We start from the raw sequence: 18,904 nt of genomic DNA on the forward strand, positions 1-18,904 counted from the left end.
TCTCCACTGAGCCGTGTAATAGCTGTCCGAGACCTCGAATGTTTAAAAACGCTCGGTTCCTCGGGACAACTCGGATGTAAACCGAGTAGCTCAATTTTTTCGTGCAATTTGCTTCCACGAGTCACTCGGATACGAAATAACCGAACTACTTGGATTATATCCGAGTTCGGAAGAATCAAGCCGCTCGAAACATTCAAGTATATACTCAGCTCGGCTCAGATATTCGAGCTGAAAATACCTCGGCTCACGTTTTGCGTGTATTCACTCGGACAGCCTAATGTATAATGCACGTGCAGACAAAAACGCGAGAGAACTAGACCGTTTCCGATTACTTTGTCCCACGAACATATCGAGAATTGCGTCATCTCGATGGCCCGCATCCGCAGGATGTATGCATGTGTATCGACCTTGCCACACATAACGAAACCTTCGTAGACGGGAGGCTAAATAACGATTGAGCTTTTGTGCGAAACCATTGCAACGTGTACACTTCGAAAATTCGAAAATCGCGGCTTCGTTGATTTTCCAATGCTTATCCGGAGGTTGATTTTTTAATTCTTATACGGAGATTGATTTTATACTGATCGTCACAAGTCGATGCAAATTTAAAGCTAAAGTATATTTTCGTTAGATGTTTCTCTTCGCAGAACTTGCTTTAAAACACGAATTTTTACGAGCAGTAGTAACTTTGAAAATAATAGTCTAATGTTGTAAAATGTATTATAATTTCTATTATACTACGGTATAATTGAAAGCACCGATTGCAATTTAAATTTAATTACATAATTACACTTTTTTATGCCTTATATTCTATTTGAATAGCTCATCGAGAGATTATCTCGTAATTTTAATTGAATTTTACCGCCAATAAGCAGTGTACATACGGTGATTTATTAAAACCTATCGCGCTTCAGAATTGCGTACATACCGACACGAGTGTAGGTACAATCGATAGTCCCTGATCGATAAAGAAGTTTTACACAGAGTTATCGACACGCACCGGTTCAATGGTTCAACACACCGACAGAGACCAGACTGTCGAAGTGTCGATAAACCGTCCAGAAGTTACCGACTGTTGCGAAACGCACCTCTAAACTTGAACGTTGCATCGATTTGCAATAAAAGTAACTTGAAGTTTTTCAAACTCGCTGCAATTAAGTTGTTCCAACAAAGGTGTAACGAACGCAAGTAAATTATCTATTTTAAATAACGAGAGGAGCGAGAGTTTCTGATATAAAAAACAAACTGACGAAAGAAGAGAAGGAACAGTGAGAAAAAGAACGCTCACAGAGAATGCAAAACGAAGTAACTACCAGTGACGATCGAAACGAAAGAAAATTACCGCTCGAATTGAAATAAACAATTCGAGAATAGGGTGTACACGACGAAACAATATTTCGAAGATTCGAAAATGAAGAGATATAATGCCCGAAGCGAATAATAAAGAAAGGATAAGCCAGGAGAACGGGACAACTGTCGAAAATACGGAAACAGCGATCGATAAAGTAAACAAAACGAGGACCTCGAACTCGCGATCGGTAGATTCGGGAAAACGATTCGAAAACAAGTCGCGTCCAATGGAAACAATATTAATCTCCTGGAAGCATCGAGGTGGAGAAAAGTGGCGGGTATTCGGAACACGAGTCGCGAGAGAGTAGCTAACGCGAAGAATCGCGCAGCACTGAGAAACGCAAACGAGCGAATTAAGAGGATATCGTAGAGATACGAAGGGAAAAACCAACCGAAGGTACGGCGAAGGAACAACGGTAACGTGAAACGCAGATCCACCGACGTGTACGGAAAGAGAGGTTAAACGTCTGGCTCGAAGTTGCCTAAGGGTGACACGAGACAGCAGATGAGTCCAAGTTGGAAAGGCAACGCTGCGGTAAGACAGAAAACGTTGGAGAAACGAAGCGTCGTGTGGGTGAGGTAGAGAGGGAGCGGGAAAGAGAGCCAATGAGCTCGACGACGCGGCGCCAGTCGTCGAGTCGCCGTGTTACTACCAGTACTTGCTCTCTCGGCGTGGGTTGCTGCGTCCTCATTCGAAAAGGGTCGTGTCCTGCCACCGTCAGTAGGGGTTGCAGACCCGAGGCAAACCCATCGGTCGCTGGTTTCGTTGTTCTTTGCTCCTCGTTAATCGATGCATCGATTCACTGGATCGTTCAAGATCGAACGTACAATAACACGACGAGACCGTGGGTTTTCGAGTCTACTCGCTGGACTATTTTTTTCCTTAGTTCTCTCCCCGTTTGTTTCTCTTTCGTTTCCTCCTTTTCTCTTCTTCTTCTTCTTTTTCTTCTTTTTATTCTTCTTCTACTGCTGCTACTTTTTTTTCTTCCTTCGTCGAGTAAACTGTTCGATCACCCGTCGCAATCGGGGTCGTGGTCCGGACTCGACCCGTACTCCTAGAAACGGTGGCTGTGTCTTTCTGCGGAAACACTTCGGATCGATCGTTTGTTCCTGTTGTTGATCGCGACGATTGGACACTTAATTCGAGACTGTGTGAATAAACTGCTCCCGCTGGAGCGATGCACCACGGTGAACTGTTCGACGGTTGGAACGTGTTCGACGACTGTGAACGGGATGCCGTAAGAGAGTGCACTTTCATAAAAAATTAAACGTTAAGTTATCACGTGAACGGTCCTCGCTTCGGGCGGCTACGCGTCGTGACTATGGTCCGCCGATTGGTGAATTACTCACCGTAATTAGTACACGGTTTTTTGCGCGGACTGTTCGCCGTTCAACTCGTATAATGATAATAGCGAGACGGGGGATACACGTGAAGTAGGTAACGAATTGTCCATTGTAGATCTTTACGTTTTTCAAGGCGCTCGTTACGCGTAAATTCGTCCACGCTATTTTTTTATTCGGATCGAACGCGAAACTATTCTCGAGAGCGTGTGACACGCTCGTCGGCGACTTTCGATGCGTTTTTTATCGAGAAATCGAATCTCTCGACGGTCAACGCGCAAAATTCAATTTCTCTGTGATAAAGGGAGCTGGGAAAGAACGGTCATTAAATTTCTCTCGGTGAGTTCAATCCGTCTACTGTAATTTCCGTCGAAACTGATCGTGCTGTTTATTAGATACTTCGTTCGGTATATATCGATATAAACGCGATACGTGTCTCGTATTTTAACGACGATGAAAACAATTCGATATCGATGTTCTCAACTAAATTATCGGCCAGCATCGGTTTTAAAACGGCCGAGGAATCGGGCCGAGGGAAACTGTACTCGCGGCGAACAAAGGCCATTGTATTTTTTCTTTTTCTTTTAAACTTCTTCCGCAAAAGACAAAAAGCAGTATTGGAAAGACGGTACGGTTCAAAAAGAAGTCACAAGTGCATGCATACCTCGCACACACGCGCGCTCACGCGCGCAATGACAAAGGAGTAGATGATTAGCGATAAAAGTTCAAACATAATAGAAACGCGCTATTCTTTCTTATTCTTCTTTCAGTGAACGAGAAGATAGCGAGGAACGATTAATAATGTTCCAGTCCTCTTATTTTTCTTTCGAAAGAAGCTAGAGTTTGTACTCCTTATCTTTCTTCGTTTCGCCAGAAATACGAGTTTGAAAAACTGATTACTCTGAAGCAGAGTCTCTCGTGCCCATTAAGTGGAATTAGCGAAAATAAAAATATAGGGTTCAGAGTACGGCAATTTTTTTTTTTTTTAAGTGTAGGGTTTCGCGAAGTTATTTACGGACGTGGAATTTCTATGAAAAATTTCACGACAACGATCTGAAAATTAATAATTAATCGTACCGAAAGAAATTCTTCTCTTTTTAATATACGTTTGTTAAAGATATGTTTTATGTTTAAAAAAAATATCTGTTCTTGGGTAATGTCGACTCAACGAACGATCTTAAAATTAATAATTAATCGTACCGAAAGAAATTCGTCTCTTTTTAATATATGTTTGTTAAAGATACGTTTTATGTTTGATTTTTCATTTACAAGATTAGAAATTTTTATTGCAAATAGCTTTTCGTTGAAAACTACGAAAAATATCTGTTCTTGGGTAATGTTTACTCAACAAACGTTCTTAAAATTAATAATTAATCGTACTGAAAGAAATTCGTCTCTTTTTAATATATGTTTGTTAAAGATACGTTTTATGTCTTATCTTTAATTTACTATAAGATTAGAAATTTTTATTGCAAATAGCCTTTCATTGAAAACTTTACGAAAAATATGTTTTTAGGTAATGTTTACTCAACAAACGTTCTTAAAATTAATAATTAATCGTACTGAAAGAAATTTTTCTCTTTTTAATATACATTTGTCAAAGATACGTTTTATGTTTGATCTTTAATTTACTATAAGATTAGAAATTTTTATTGTAAACAGCTTTTCGTTGAAAACTTTACGAAAAATATCTGTTCTTGGGTAATGTTGACTCGGTGTTTTATAAACGAAAATCATTTTTCAAATTTATCATTTAGAAAGAAATGCTTTTTAGACGAGTATTTCAAATATTTGAAATTGCTCGATCAATTTTTAAAAATTTCTCGAACGCCCCAATTACATCGGACTATAAAAACAAATTATTTTTTATTCCATTTCAGTCTCAATTAACTTTCAATGTAAAACCCTCTGCTATGCACACACATATATATATATATTTTTTTTTTTTTTTTAAAGAAAGAGCAGCAATTTAAGAGAGATTCAAATAACAAGATATTCAGTAGTAAATACGTAGATTATGGTGCATAGAATCAAAATTGCTACGATCAGCCTTGTAATTTACAATTTTATTCTCATATATATATATAGAAAAACTCAAAATCAGCCTCTTAGTTAATCCTTTTCAATATCGAAAGCCTTAAAACAAATTATAGCAGGTTTGTAAACATTCGTTTTATATTACAAAACAAACATCTAGTTACAAACTATAATTATACCTATACACAGAAATTATATTTTGCGATAAGACATTAAATAATTCATATTTCTCAACACAGAACAGTTTCTTTTAAACTTGACATCGAGTGTACGTATATATCAATACATATACATATATACAGTTTATGGTTAACACGTGATTAGAGGTGGATCGCAGTCGATAGATCGTTTCATAGTTACCAGAATTCTAACTCGATTGCATTCACGAATCGATTCGATCGGTCTAATCGAAATCACATTTGCAACCCCTTTCGATCGAGCAATTTGAAATTTCGTTAAAATCGATCGCACTCCAATTGATCGAATCCACTCGAGAAACTTGCACATTGTGCATCTTTCGATCGGTGTAACTTCAATCGAATGACGAAATATTAAAAACGTGGGACAAAGGGGCTCGGTCATTGTCATCGGCTGTCGCTATTATGGTTCGTGATATTCCGAAGGGTTGGAGACCTCCGTAACACGAAAACTCGGTCAATGATATCGATGTATACTCCGCTGGAAGTGATATAGTGAAGTGGTAAATTGAGCTAGGCGTGAGGAAGAGCGCGTAGATGGGCAGTACAAACAAAAATGGAAAAAAAAAAGGAAAAAAGAAAAGAAGAACAATCAGAAAAACGGTAGTACAAAAATGAAAAGAAAGAAAAGAAAAACAATCAGAAAAACGGTAGTACAAAAATGAAAAAAAAAGAAAAGAAAAACAATCAGAAAAACGGTAGTACAAAAATGAAAAGAAAGAAAAGAAAAACAATCAGAAAAACGGTAGTACAAAAATGAAAAAAAAGAAAAGAAAAGCAATCAGAAAAACGGTGGTACCTTTTCTACATTGTTCGTTACGCGAAACGACACCGATCGATGTTATCCAGTAACCGAAACAAGGATTTCAAATTTCCATAACATTTCACCATCACGTTCGCCTATCCCTGGTAAGATGACGCTGAGCCGTTTCCATACTAACGATATATTTGCGTTTGAAATTGATAGTCTTATGTGCGCTAGAGTCATGTGTTCGCTATTAATGAAACTATGTCAGAGAATTTATTAATAGCGAGAAAGACGTAATTTATTCAAAGAAAGACAAATTTTCTTTCGATGTAGCTAGTTTCTTCCGAACGAACAATTTCGTCTGGAGTATAAATAACGCCTATCTACCAAATATCGTTATTTCTAGAGCCTGTTGCTATTATCGTGTATATATTATTATTTTTGTATTGCAATTGGTAATTGTGGAGTGTATACTTCTCCAAAATGAGACTATAATTAGGAATTACATTACACGAACTTTGTTACAACGTATGAAATTTTAAATCAATTGAATAGCTGTCATTTATATTACTAACAACTAAAGACAAACAATGATAAATAGTGCAGAAGAAGGAAACGTGACATTAAGAAACACTTGTTTTGTCAATACTTGAATTACAAAGTAAAAGAAATATCCAAGAAACGATTAATTGTGTCTCTGAAATTAATTCAACAGTAGGCAAACTAATAGGACAAACGAGGGTTGGAAGATGTTTGAAGACTAAAAACGAGGATAAGGATCGTTAGAAAATAAAAGTATAATTTTGATGAAAAAACAAAAGACGATGTTGTTCGTTTATTTTATACCAAGGTATGTTTTGGAACGATTCGAGACTCGGAATATGCGACAATTGCATCGATGCATTTCAATTGCATCAAGTTGGACATCTGTTTAATTGCAATGCACAATTCATCGGGAAGGAAACAAGTGATCGTAGTACTCTAAATGAAACTTGGTCTTTTAGCGACCAATGTGACGATTTTCTTTTACCTTAACCGATATTTCCCGATATTGTGCCAATCTGTGGAAGTGCCTCTCCGAAAATAATGGCCGACCAAGAATAGGTACGTTCGAATAATTTTTAAATTGAAACGGATATAAAATACCGTGCAGACACGCATACGAAATACTTAGAACTGTTGACGAATAATCTGGAATTTTGATGTTTCGTGATAATTGAATTTGAACATTTATTTATTTGTATTTTCTATGAAATTGATCGAGCATCAATACTCGTGTACTTACCAAATATGAAATATTTTTTTAACTCGTATTCGAATACCGGATATACTATTATTTTCTATTCTAATTAGTAGAGAATATTTACGTATATACAGTTTCGGTGTTGAATAAAAAATATATGATTGTTTTAGATACGCCGCGTTAATCGAGGTTAGGTTTGAAAATAACTTTTGGCTGTACTTCGACTTTACGCAATATTACTCTATGCGATATATGTACAGTTTATTTATTTGTATATTAAAGACGATTAATAATAATACTAATAACAATAATGATAATTCGTTTTATTACGATGATAACAATTCGTTTTGTATTTATTACAATTTATTTTATTATTTTATCAAACACTTCCCGTTGTGTCTGAAACAAAAGCCATCTGTTAAACAAAAAGACAGCGATGAACAGTAACTGTTGTTACGAGAGATCGTTATTATCATCTTAATAGTTAATTTACATCTATTGGTATATTGTATAAGAGTACTATATATATATATATTTCAATGTTTTGTTTCATATTTCCATCTTATCTCACAATTCTACCTCCTTGTCTAAAAATACTGAAATAATTATTTTCACGGAATTTTTACAATATAAATTCTAAAATATTTCTCTCCCAGAAACAATTTTAAAAAATGTCATTAATGGTAAAGAATTCGTCTTGCGAAACAATCACAAGAACAGATATTTTTTGAAATAAAAGTATAACTTTTCACTGAAATATTTGCAAAACTTCTATCTACCAAATATCATTATTTTTAGAGCCTGTTGCTATTATCGTGTATATATTATTATTTTTGTATTGCAATTGGTAATTGTGGAGTGTATACTTCTCCAAAATGAGACTATAATTAGGAATTACATTATACAAACTTTGTTACAACGTATGAAATTTTAAATCAATTGAATAGCCGTCATTTATATTACTAACAACTAAAGATTAATCATTAATTTAATCAACTGTGGTCGCAAGCGAATAACGATTAATTTAATCACCGACCAAAGTGAGCGATCAATCACTCGTTCATTTATCAATCGTCCATGACAACCGAACGATTAACCACTTTAATCGTGATTCTCAATCGTTACCATAATTAAAATTTACCTACTATATGAATACTTTTCAAATAAAATACGTACAGTTAATTGTTTTACAGTATCTCTCGCTTATTAAAACATCCAGCTAATTAACGTAAATACATTTTATTAATTCGGTCGGTTAAACAATCGAAACACTTTTTACGTAGAAAGTCAAAATAAGCAAACTACGATGGAAAAATTGGAACTATTTATTTTCACAGATATTTTCAATTCAATAAAACCTGAACGTGATATTGTAAAGATCAAATTTACATACTCGAAAGCACAGCATGTATTGTAACATGTGGATTTCATTTCAGGGGTGGATTGGGTACACAAAAACAATGAAAAAAGTTTAGATAAACATGTACCCTGTTTGACCTTTGTCTCAAATTGCAGCCATTTTTGTACTTCGATAATATGCAGCTGTTCACATTTATAGAGTGTTCAAAATGGTAAACTACGACCTTAATGGAAGCATGCATAGTGTCATAAAGTTCATCAATCGTTAAAATAATCTAGATATTTGTCGAATTGGTTGGAAATTTTCTCGTGTACATTCTCCAAGTGTTGCAATAACTGGAAACGAATGGTTAAATAAAAAAAATCTTTTCAAATGGCCTCGAAAATAATTCAGCGGATTTAAATCTGAGGAACGAGCAAGCGAGGCAATAGGTTCTTCACGATCTTACAATTAGGAAATTGTTCGTTCAAGAACTGAACGGCTGCACAACAAATGAACCGATGCACAGTCATGCATAAACTACATACAACGTACGATATCAAGTGGAACGTCTTCCAATAGAGCTAGACTCGTTCATAGAACAGAATAGATACCTCTCTGAACCTTGTTCAGAGATAGCAACGAGTTATCGAGCATTGAAACAAACAGTTTACTAGAATCATACCAACCCAGTTTGTGATTAAGAATTGATAAAATAGACAGCAGTAGAAAAATGACTATAACTTGAGAACACGAAGTAGTTTAATAGAATCATACCAAACCAGTTTGTGATTAAGAATTAGATAAAGTATACAACAGTAGGAAAATGACTATAACTTGAGAACATGATTGAACACACGAAGTAGTATAGTAGACTCATACCAACCCAGTTTGTGATTAAGAATTAGATAAAATATACAGCAGTGGAAAAATGACTATAACTTGAGAACACGATCAAACACACAAGGTAGTTTAGTAGAATCATACCAACCCAGTTTGTGATTAAGAATTAGATAAAATACACAACAGTAGAAAAATGACTATAACTTGAGAACAAGACCAAACACACAAAGTAGATCTCACGTGTTACGACAAACTCGGTTTTGGCATGAATTTTAATTTAGAATTGGAGAAGATTGTATGTATGTTGAAAATTGTAATTGTATTTATTATGAAAATACAATTAAAAAAAGCGTAACTTCTTTTAAAATCGTATAAAATATTAACTTTACATTTCTTTCTGGTACTGCTTAACACTAAAACTACCAAAAAGGTCAATTTGACTGGTCTGAAACCATTTTTTAAAATTACTCGATCATTAACACCGCTTTTTTCCTTATTATTCGTCGACGAATATTGCAATAGGGAACTAATTACTTGTTAATTAATTCGTTAATTAATTTTCTCTTTCCTCTTCTAATTTCGAAGATACGTACGCGGTTTGATAGAAATAGGAATACGTTCACCGATAATTTCCATTATAAACTTTTTTCAATGCATGTACACATACACACGTGCACGCACGCATATATATGTTTTACACTATACACGTACGTAGATACACGCAAACCTTACGGTTCTGTTATTATCGCAACAAAGTTTGTATTTTTACGTTACACCGTAAAAATAATGTTTCCACAGTAATTATAAACGTGTTTTATTCGTGTACGTATTGTATCTAACGAAGGTCAGTGCATAAGCGAGAAATATGGGTAAATTTTAATGCAAACGAGTGCATCTAGGTACCTGTTATAAACCCTTGTCATGTTTGTCGTATTCGCACACAAATGTATGTCATACACTCACACAAAAGAAAAGAATGCATAAATAACGTGTCGCACACATCGGGAAAAATAACACACACATTCCACGTGCACACAAGAAACAATGTACACATTGGGAACACAAAGGAGGAAGATCTGCTGTTCAATTCCCAATAACAATTACTACTCCTCGAACACAAAGCGATGAAAAGTTCCCAAAATTGTTTCGTTAAAAGTTACGATGCTCTTGGTAATTGGCTATTAAGGTCTGAATATTTCTCCTACTGCAACGAAAAATTATTAATTCTCAAGCTACAAGTTACAAAGTAGGGAAACAATCCCTCGAACAAAAAATGGCTCCACAGTTCAGTTTCACGATTAACGAAACAAAAGTTAACTTGAAATTTTCCGCTCCCAGTTGTCCAGAAAGTTTTCGTTTATTCGTCTTGAGCCACGTCCTTGAAACCATGCATATTTCATTTGACCCGTTTTTCTCTATTGATGACAATATTGATGAAAAACCGAGGTGGCATTTTTAAGTGCCTCGCCCTGTATAGCAGGTATGATGTCATTTCTGATTCAAGCGTTAGGAGTCGTTCACGCTACTGTGGCGTTATTTTTAAATCGAGAGCTAAAAGTTCGTTGACACCACGTGGGTGTTAGGGGGGCCACAAACCTAACGATTTATCGCGCGATGAGTCGACAAGACGAGGTGCAACGATAGCTGTATCGACCTATCGCAACTACTTTTTTTTTAACACAGTTGCCAAAACGTGGTAATAGACTTTTACTCGAAATGGAATTAATTTTCCTTCCACGGTCAGATTTTGAAACTGGAACCGGGCGAACGATCCTTTCAACGTGCCACTGAATGACCATGACAGATTTTATGACAACGTGTACAACAGGTTATACGTAACGTAATTCTTCCATTCAAACGATACTTTTTACACCGCGTTCAAGTAACAGAATCATGTTCCGTATAGAATTTCATCCATTAATGAAAATTAAGCTTTTACGTTTCTGTACATCTTCGTGGCGGTAATACAGATTGTTTAATGCGCGGATAAATTAACACGAGTCTTGTAACGATCTTATTGGAATGATTTTCAATTGTGCACAGAACGAGTCATTTTTTATTTTTCAAGTAGATACGTCTTCGAGTAAAATCACCTTTGGAATCATTCTGAACTAATAAAACTTGTCAGTGAATTGTTGATACTCTCGCAAAGATGTAACAAGAAGTAAAGGACACATATATAGGTGTTTAGAACATTCGAAATAACAAATTATAACAAGTAATATAAGAATAACCATAGTAATAACAAATTATTCCGCATCGAGTTCGTGTATTATTTTTTATCATTTCTTCTTCTTTATATACGAGTATCTTCTTTAATAAGCCGTAAACAATAGGTTGCACAAACAATGCGAGACATTTTTTCTTCTTTTTCCTAATTACTAGGTCACGTGTTTGAATTGCACATATATTATATTTTACTTAATTCGTGTATTATTTATTCTCACTGTTATTATATTTTCTAATCCCTTTTGTGTTCGAGTATTATTCTTTTTATTGTTTCGCGATGTTAGTTTACGGTCATCGAGCTCACGTAATGCGAGACTCGATCGCCATTCTTTAATAAGACGTAAACAATAGGTTGCACAAATAATACGAGTCATTTTTTTTCTTCTTATTTCCAATTATTGTGCCACGTGTACAAATTGCACATATATTATATTTTACTTAATTCATATATTACTTACTCTCACTGTTATTATATTTTCTAATTCCTTTTGTGTTCGAGTATTATTGTTTTTATTGTTTCGCGATATTAGTTTTACGGTCATCGAGCTCACGTAATGCGAGACATTTTGTTTCTTTTTTTTTTCCAATTATTGGGCCACGTGTACGAATTGCACATATATTATATTTTACTTAATTCGTATATTACTTATTCTCACCGTTATTATATTTTCTAATCCCTTTTGTGTTCGAGTATTATTATTTTTATTGTTTCGCGATATTAGTTTTACGGTCATCGAGCTCACGTAATGCGAGACTCGATCGCTGTTGCTTTGTCTCTCTCGCACTCGTTACATCCAATTCACTTTCCTCGTGAAACGGTTCGTAGGACGCTCGAGCTCAGCTGGAGATAAAAATCACTACTCACTCCCGCTTTCAAGTAAACCGACCGACCGCCTCGATTGTGTCACTCGAAAGCTGAAAATGCTTTAAGTACAACACAATTTACAATTATCGTTCGAAAATTCGTATCGACCATTGTTGTATAACATATCGTACGATAAATCGTCACGTTTGTGGCTTCTATTACGTATATATGTAATTTGATCGTTAAAAGTTGCTAGTGACAGACGTTATCGTCTGCGATAAACTTCGTGCTTTGTATGCCAACAGATTAAAAAGTTACACATTGCAGTTTCTCGATTAGTCGACTGTTCAGTCATCTAGTTTCACTGAAATTTGCTATCGTTATTAGTCGTTTCTACGATCGTAGCTTTTTCAAATGCTTTATCTTCGCTTACTATACACTAACGAAGCTCTATAACGACATCGATTCTCCAACGTTTTCCAAAACAAATTTGATTAAATGTAACATTACGTGAACAGTGTAACGCATCTTTCTGATTTAAAAACCAGAGATCAGGAATCTCCGCAGAATTAAAATATTTACATTTATCGAGTTGCTTCACAAAAATTAAGATACAGATATGTACAATTTTCACACAGTCTCTTTATATTTGAACATCTTTTATAATGTAAGAAAAAAATATATTAATGTTACACTTAACTGGTGTAATAAAAATATACAAATATTACATTTAACCGGGGTAACAAAAATATACAAATATTACATTTAACCGGGGTAACAAAAATATACAAATATTACACTTAACCGGTGTAATAAAAATACACAAATATTACACTTAACTGGTGTAATAAAAATATACAAATATTACACTTAATTGATGTAATAAAAATATACAAATATTACACTTAACCGGTGTAATAAATATATACAAATATTACACTTAACCGGTGTAATAAAAATATACAAATATTACACTTAACCGGTGTAATAAAAATATACAAATATTACACTTAACCGGTGTAATAAAAATATACAAATATTACACTTAACCGGTGCAGTAAAAATATACAAATATTACACTTAACCGGTGTAATAAAAATATACAAATATTACACTTTGCGTGTAAAATTGTCGACTAACCCTTTAGATACAAATCCTTCGCGTGCAATATTATTTACGTTTTCAGTACGATACGAAGGATTAAAAAATATTATCTCCGTTTCGTAATTTACATCTTTCTGTACCGTCGATTCGTCCTTACTCTATGTTTGCCAACTGTTCGTTGACTTTTGATCGGGAGTGTACCTCGTAAAAATGTTATGTCTATAGGTCTATAGGTTCGAAAGTTATATCGAATTTACGATCAGCACACAAAGTTATCGTGTTTCGCTGAAAAGGGTTGGTCACTGATGAGAGGTATTTGCGTAACCGTTCCGCCTGTATAGTGTTAAAAGGGTTTAAGGCCGATTCTAGCGATCGCCAACAGTGTTACCATAGTACATTGTCGACTCTATTAACTTCAAGGGCTAAATCAACCGCTATCCGCGTCAAAGGAACACAACCGAGCTTGCTAAACAAGTTTAGAAGCACAGTAATCAAGAAGATACCCGCTCGATGGCGTTTAATCCTTGCTCAAAAGATCTGCTTCAGAGTAACCTTTTCTTCTCTACCGTTGTTTAAACCCCTTCTTTTTTTTTATCATTCTCTCGCGAAACACGCTCCTACGGTATAAATTACTTACCCCCGAGACAGAAAGTTTGAAAAATACAGAGAATAATAACATTGTCCGGGATTCCTCTGGGAGTAATCTTGATAAGCTATGCGCATGTTTTTTCCACTATTCTAAATGACCTCTATAGATTTCTTTGTTAGATTGCTGAGTAAGTTCTATCCGCGAGGCAAATATTTATTATTCTTCAGAGTTATTCAATGTTTGACATTAAATCGTACAAGGTGTCCCGCGTGATAACCAACAAATCGTCCTACTACGTTTGGAAGACCATTCCGAACTAAATAGGTCAGATACTCTACAGGTCTGTTTCTTTACTATGGATTCAGTTCTTTTTTAGGTATTGCGGGTGCAAATTCAACTGGTCGTTAAAAGCCACGCCCTTGACTGCAAATGATGTCAGAAAGTATAACTCGACAACTTGGAAAATATCCCTAAGGGAGTGGTCTGAACGTGGTGGGGTGAGTGGTGGGGTTGAGAGGTAGAGTCGCATAGCTATCGTGTGTCATCTGATACTGTTCATAAAAGAAAAGTAACACGAGCGGTACTAAAATTAATTTTATACGTACTTTGGAAGCGAGTTTTAGATCGGATTTTGACATCACGTTTACGTTATTATAATTGTAAATTATTTTAACCGAAGAATTATTTTATCTTTCTCATTTAGATGGGAACTATTTGCGAAATACAAACGAACAGCATTTGTTCTAATAATGTACAATGCAGGTGTATCGTAATTCTTTTAACGTTACATTGTGAATGTATAGAATGTCCCAATAATTACCGGTCGATTTACTTTTTGAATAAAACTTAAACGGTTTGAGTAATCTTGATATTTTTTTATTTATTTAAAAGTACAAACTTGGGAGTTTATAACGAAATGAGACATCTTCCTAATGGTCGCCTCAACTTTTTTTCCGGACCATCAAGTTTTTGTCAAAATTTTTCACTACGTTTTCGCACAAACTCGAATCGATTTCACCAATGACACATTCGATGTTGTGTTTTGGCTCTAGAATTATCTCTGGATTGTCAGCATAAACCTTACCTTTGACGTGACACTAAAGAAAAAGTCCAAAGGTGTCAAACCGCTTGATCTTGGTAGTCAATTGACATCACCTCTTCGAGAAGTTAATAGTTTTGAAAATAATGGATAGTTCAAATCGACCGGTGATGATTGGGACACTTGACATGATTTTAATAGCGATTTACCGACATGCTCCTGAATAATTTTCACGCGTTCTTAAACCGCGTACTTTTCCCTGATTAATTTCCCATCTGTCTAGATGACACTTGTCAAGTTTCAAGTCAATCGGTTTGACATTTTAAATTTAATAGGAAATTCAAATCGACCGGTGACGATTGGGACATTCTACATGATTTCAATAGCGATTTTCCGTCGTGCACCTGAATAATTTTCACGCGATCTTAAACCGCATACGTTTCTCTAATTAATTTCCCATCTATCTAGATGACACTTGTCAAGTTTCAGATCAATCGGTTGGACATTTTAAAAATAATAGGAAATTCAAATCGACCGATGACGATTGGGACACCCTGTACGATGTAGATAACGTGCCCTAAAATTTACGCAAGGATCTAAGGGGCAGTGCTGAGCGTAGCCAAACGATATGATGAGCCTAACCTCGCAATGATCTCGAGTAGCCAATTGAATTTGATTCCACTGTAGTCTATTTCTAGCTTTCTTTACGCTCTGTAGTCACTTTTCACGTTAGTATCTACAGTTTCTTAGAATCGTTAAGATACTTACTCGATACGAGCCAAAAAATCCCCCAGACTGAACTTACACAGCAATTTGATACCCAACAAACACTAAAGAATACAAATTTCAAAGAAAAATATCATTTCATAATTACAATAATTCCAGAAACATAGAAGATACTTGACGTCTCTTAGACTAAATCTCTAGATCGAAATTTATTGTTCAAATGTCCAAAACCATAGTATTATTTTTCATTAACGAAAATGATATACTTTCTTCCACCTGAATTCGTATATTCGTTGTCCGATTAAAAAAAATTTCTCCCATTAGTTGTATCGCTCGGATATGCGAGTGTCGAAAAACGAAGCTCGTGATACAGTTTCATCGGTCGTGAAATTTAACGAGGTAACATCTGTGAGCGATCGTATCGGGCATCCGCGGCGGTCAAGCATCTCTCGCGAACGAAATGTCGTGGTCTGTTTGAAGTCCCAAGTGCCGATCCGAAACGCTTAAAAGAAATACCAATCCGGACGGTGACTCCGCGAAGATGTTGTGTTTGGACATAAAGCTGGTCTCCCGTTTGCGAGGAGTCTCGTTGAGTGGTTCGTCTACAAGCGTGTCACCGGTCCCCTCCACGGCGACCTCGACCTCGTCGACGACCGGCTCCGCGGAGAAGTGCAAACGTGGCAAAGGAAGAAGGGAGAGCTCTGGAAACGGGAGCTCGTTGACGGAAAGCGACAGCGAGGAGGAAACGTTGCCCGTCGGTCAGGAGATGATACGCAGAAACAGATCCAGATCGGTTTGCGTGTCCGCGCTACCGTCCACGCAGTTGAGACATCTGCATCGACGTGCCAGTCATCATGTGTACGTTACACGGTGTTATTTAACCCCTCGGTGACAGATCAGATCCCTGTGCACAAACGGGAGCTTCGTGTGTCCTGGACAATCGGTACTGGTACTAGCCCTAGCTCCACATGCTTCTGTTATCTCTATTGCTCTATCGAGAACGAGACCAAGGGACGTTCTCGCTAACGATCGAGCGGAATTTCTTCCCACAATTAACCATAGGAGAAACATTACTGGTAGAAACGATCAATGTATCTGGTGTTATTCGATACGATGGATATTTGCAGCGGTGCAAGATGACGATGGACCTGGCCAATTGGCTGTTGCGTCGTGGACCATTTGTGAAAGTTACTTCAGAAGCTACTTTGCTCGGAGATGCTACTGTTCTTCGAGATATCGAGATTTTTATTTGACTACTTGCAGGTCGTTTTTTTCAGCTCTGTTTATAAACTAGTAGAGTGAAATTTGAGTCGTTTGAGACAGTAGTGTCTCAATGTGTTGATATGGTGGGTAGGTAGTTGCCACTATGACGAGGGTGACCCTAATTTCTTAAGTGGTGTACATTTTTTGTAATGTATGAAAGGGTATTTCGAGACGAATTGAATCGTGTCGAAGTTGCACAAAGTCAGAGAAATTGAACATTTGGTGATATTATATTTATTAGTGCGCGTGTTGTTATCGATAAGCCTAGCTATCGTGTTCAAAACGACTTCCATTAGTAAGAGTGCATTTTTTGAGCTCGGTTAATTACACTCTTACCAGTGTCTGTTAATGTGGCACTGGATGCACACGCTTCCATTATCTTGATTTGCAAGTCGTTTAAATCTCTCGACGGTGTAGTGAAATGATATTCTCAATATGGCCCCGCAAAAACAAAAAAAAAATATCCAACGATGATAAATCTGGTGATCTTGCAGGCCATTTCTGCTTGTCCCGATCCATTTAGTGTCGAAAAAGCTTTCGTACTAGGAAATGCAATATTAAATGCGAAATGTTCAGATCTATTTTATTCATTCCTGACATTGTGTAACCTTCAAGATTATAGTATACTGCACGGTTGAATTTTTCTTGAAATATTTCTTCGTTTAAAAAATCAAAGGTCATCTTTGTTTCTTCCAAACTACTTCAAACGTAAAGAATTAACACTCGTTGTTATATTGGTTAGAAAATGGATTGTATATCTGAAACGAGGATCGAATTGATTATACGTTATTATATAATACCACGAGGAAGTACATTTTTGATTTTATTTATAAAAAATTAATTTACCACCACAAGAGAGAAGCAGTATTTGAACTAGTTGACACTCGTATGTATAGAAAGTTACATTCTGATAACCATTGACATTAAGCCAATTATAAAACAATTCTCAATGAAAAATTTCCTGAACAACTTTGTCGGTTAATACCGAATAATTCGTTAATTTATTTTGTATGTTTCACGGATTGATTATTATTTATGAAGTGTTGGTATTTTTCAAGATTTTCAATGTCGAAAGGTTTTTATAGATTATCTTCAAAATTGATTATTATTTATGAAGTGTTGGTATTTTTCAAGATTTTCAATGTCGAAAGGTTTTTATAGATTATCTTCAAAATTGATTATTATTTATGAAGTGTTGGTATTTTTCAAGATTTTCAATGTTGAAAGGTTTTTATAGATTATCTTCAAAATTGATTATTATTTATGAAGTGTTGGTATTTTTCAAGATTTTCAATGTTGAAAGGTTTTTATAGATTATCTTCAAAAAGAAGAATTTAGTACATGGTTTTAAGTACCATGCTCAGCATTCATTTCCCTTCTACGTTCTTATGGTTTTATTTGTACGAACAATATGTGGATGAAATGAATATTCAAATTTTTCTCTGTCCCAGGAATATAAGCTTTTTTATCATTTTTTTTTTCATTATTAAAAGAAATTGTAACTCGATAAAGTTTTCTAATTATTTTACACTACTTATTTTATTATTTTTTTACATTTTTTGGTTTGTATTTATTATATTGCATTGCAGTGTGTTCGTATTACATTAATTACTTAAAAAATTGTCTGAAGATCGAAAAATTTTACAATAAAATTTTCTTTTGATCGTATGTAAATCACTGAAAAATACATAATTACTTGTACGACCACAATTATTAGCGTTACTTTAAAATATTTACATGAGGAAAAAAAACTAAAAGCCATGTCCATTCCTTAGTCTCCATCATTGCAAAAAGTGATCATATCGAATAATATTATCGTTTTTCTCCTGTTATTATATGTGCAATTGAATTTACAAAGTTACAATGAATAATGTTCTTATTTCTGTACAATAACCCAATACTTTGTACAATAGCCAAACAGTATTAAATACTTTATATGTATTAAATAATATGCATAATAATGTATGTATATACCTTAATCGTTTTTCTTCAAAGGGAAGCCAACGATACGGACGAGTCCTTTTTAGATGAGATCAGATACAAAATATTAG

General features: G+C 35.3%; 1 protein-coding gene across 8 annotated transcripts in view; it reads left to right on the plus strand.

Annotated features, from left to right (window-relative positions):
* Positions 1-18,904, plus strand: part of LOC143154242 (GTPase-activating Rap/Ran-GAP domain-like protein 3) — a 62,482-nt gene that overhangs the window by 16,332 nt on the left and 27,246 nt on the right. For 2 of the 8 annotated variants that reach the window (XM_076326178.1, XM_076326182.1), the window contains exons 1-2: positions 1,999-2,588; positions 15,915-16,448. The exons of 2 other annotated variants lie outside the window; for them this stretch is intronic. In XM_076326178.1, the coding sequence (XP_076182293.1) occupies positions 16,132-16,448 (317 nt within the window). In that variant the 5' untranslated portion in view covers positions 1,999-2,588; positions 15,915-16,131. Of the gene's footprint in view, positions 1-1,998; positions 2,589-14,583; positions 16,449-18,904 lie in introns of those variants that run through there. 4 more of the 8 variants (XM_076326179.1, XM_076326181.1, XM_076326185.1 and 1 more) reach the window with 4 other exon arrangements.

This window comes from Ptiloglossa arizonensis, chromosome 14 (assembly GCF_051014685.1).
Source record: "Ptiloglossa arizonensis isolate GNS036 chromosome 14, iyPtiAriz1_principal, whole genome shotgun sequence".
Classification (NCBI taxonomy): Eukaryota; Metazoa; Arthropoda; class Insecta; order Hymenoptera; family Colletidae; genus Ptiloglossa; species Ptiloglossa arizonensis.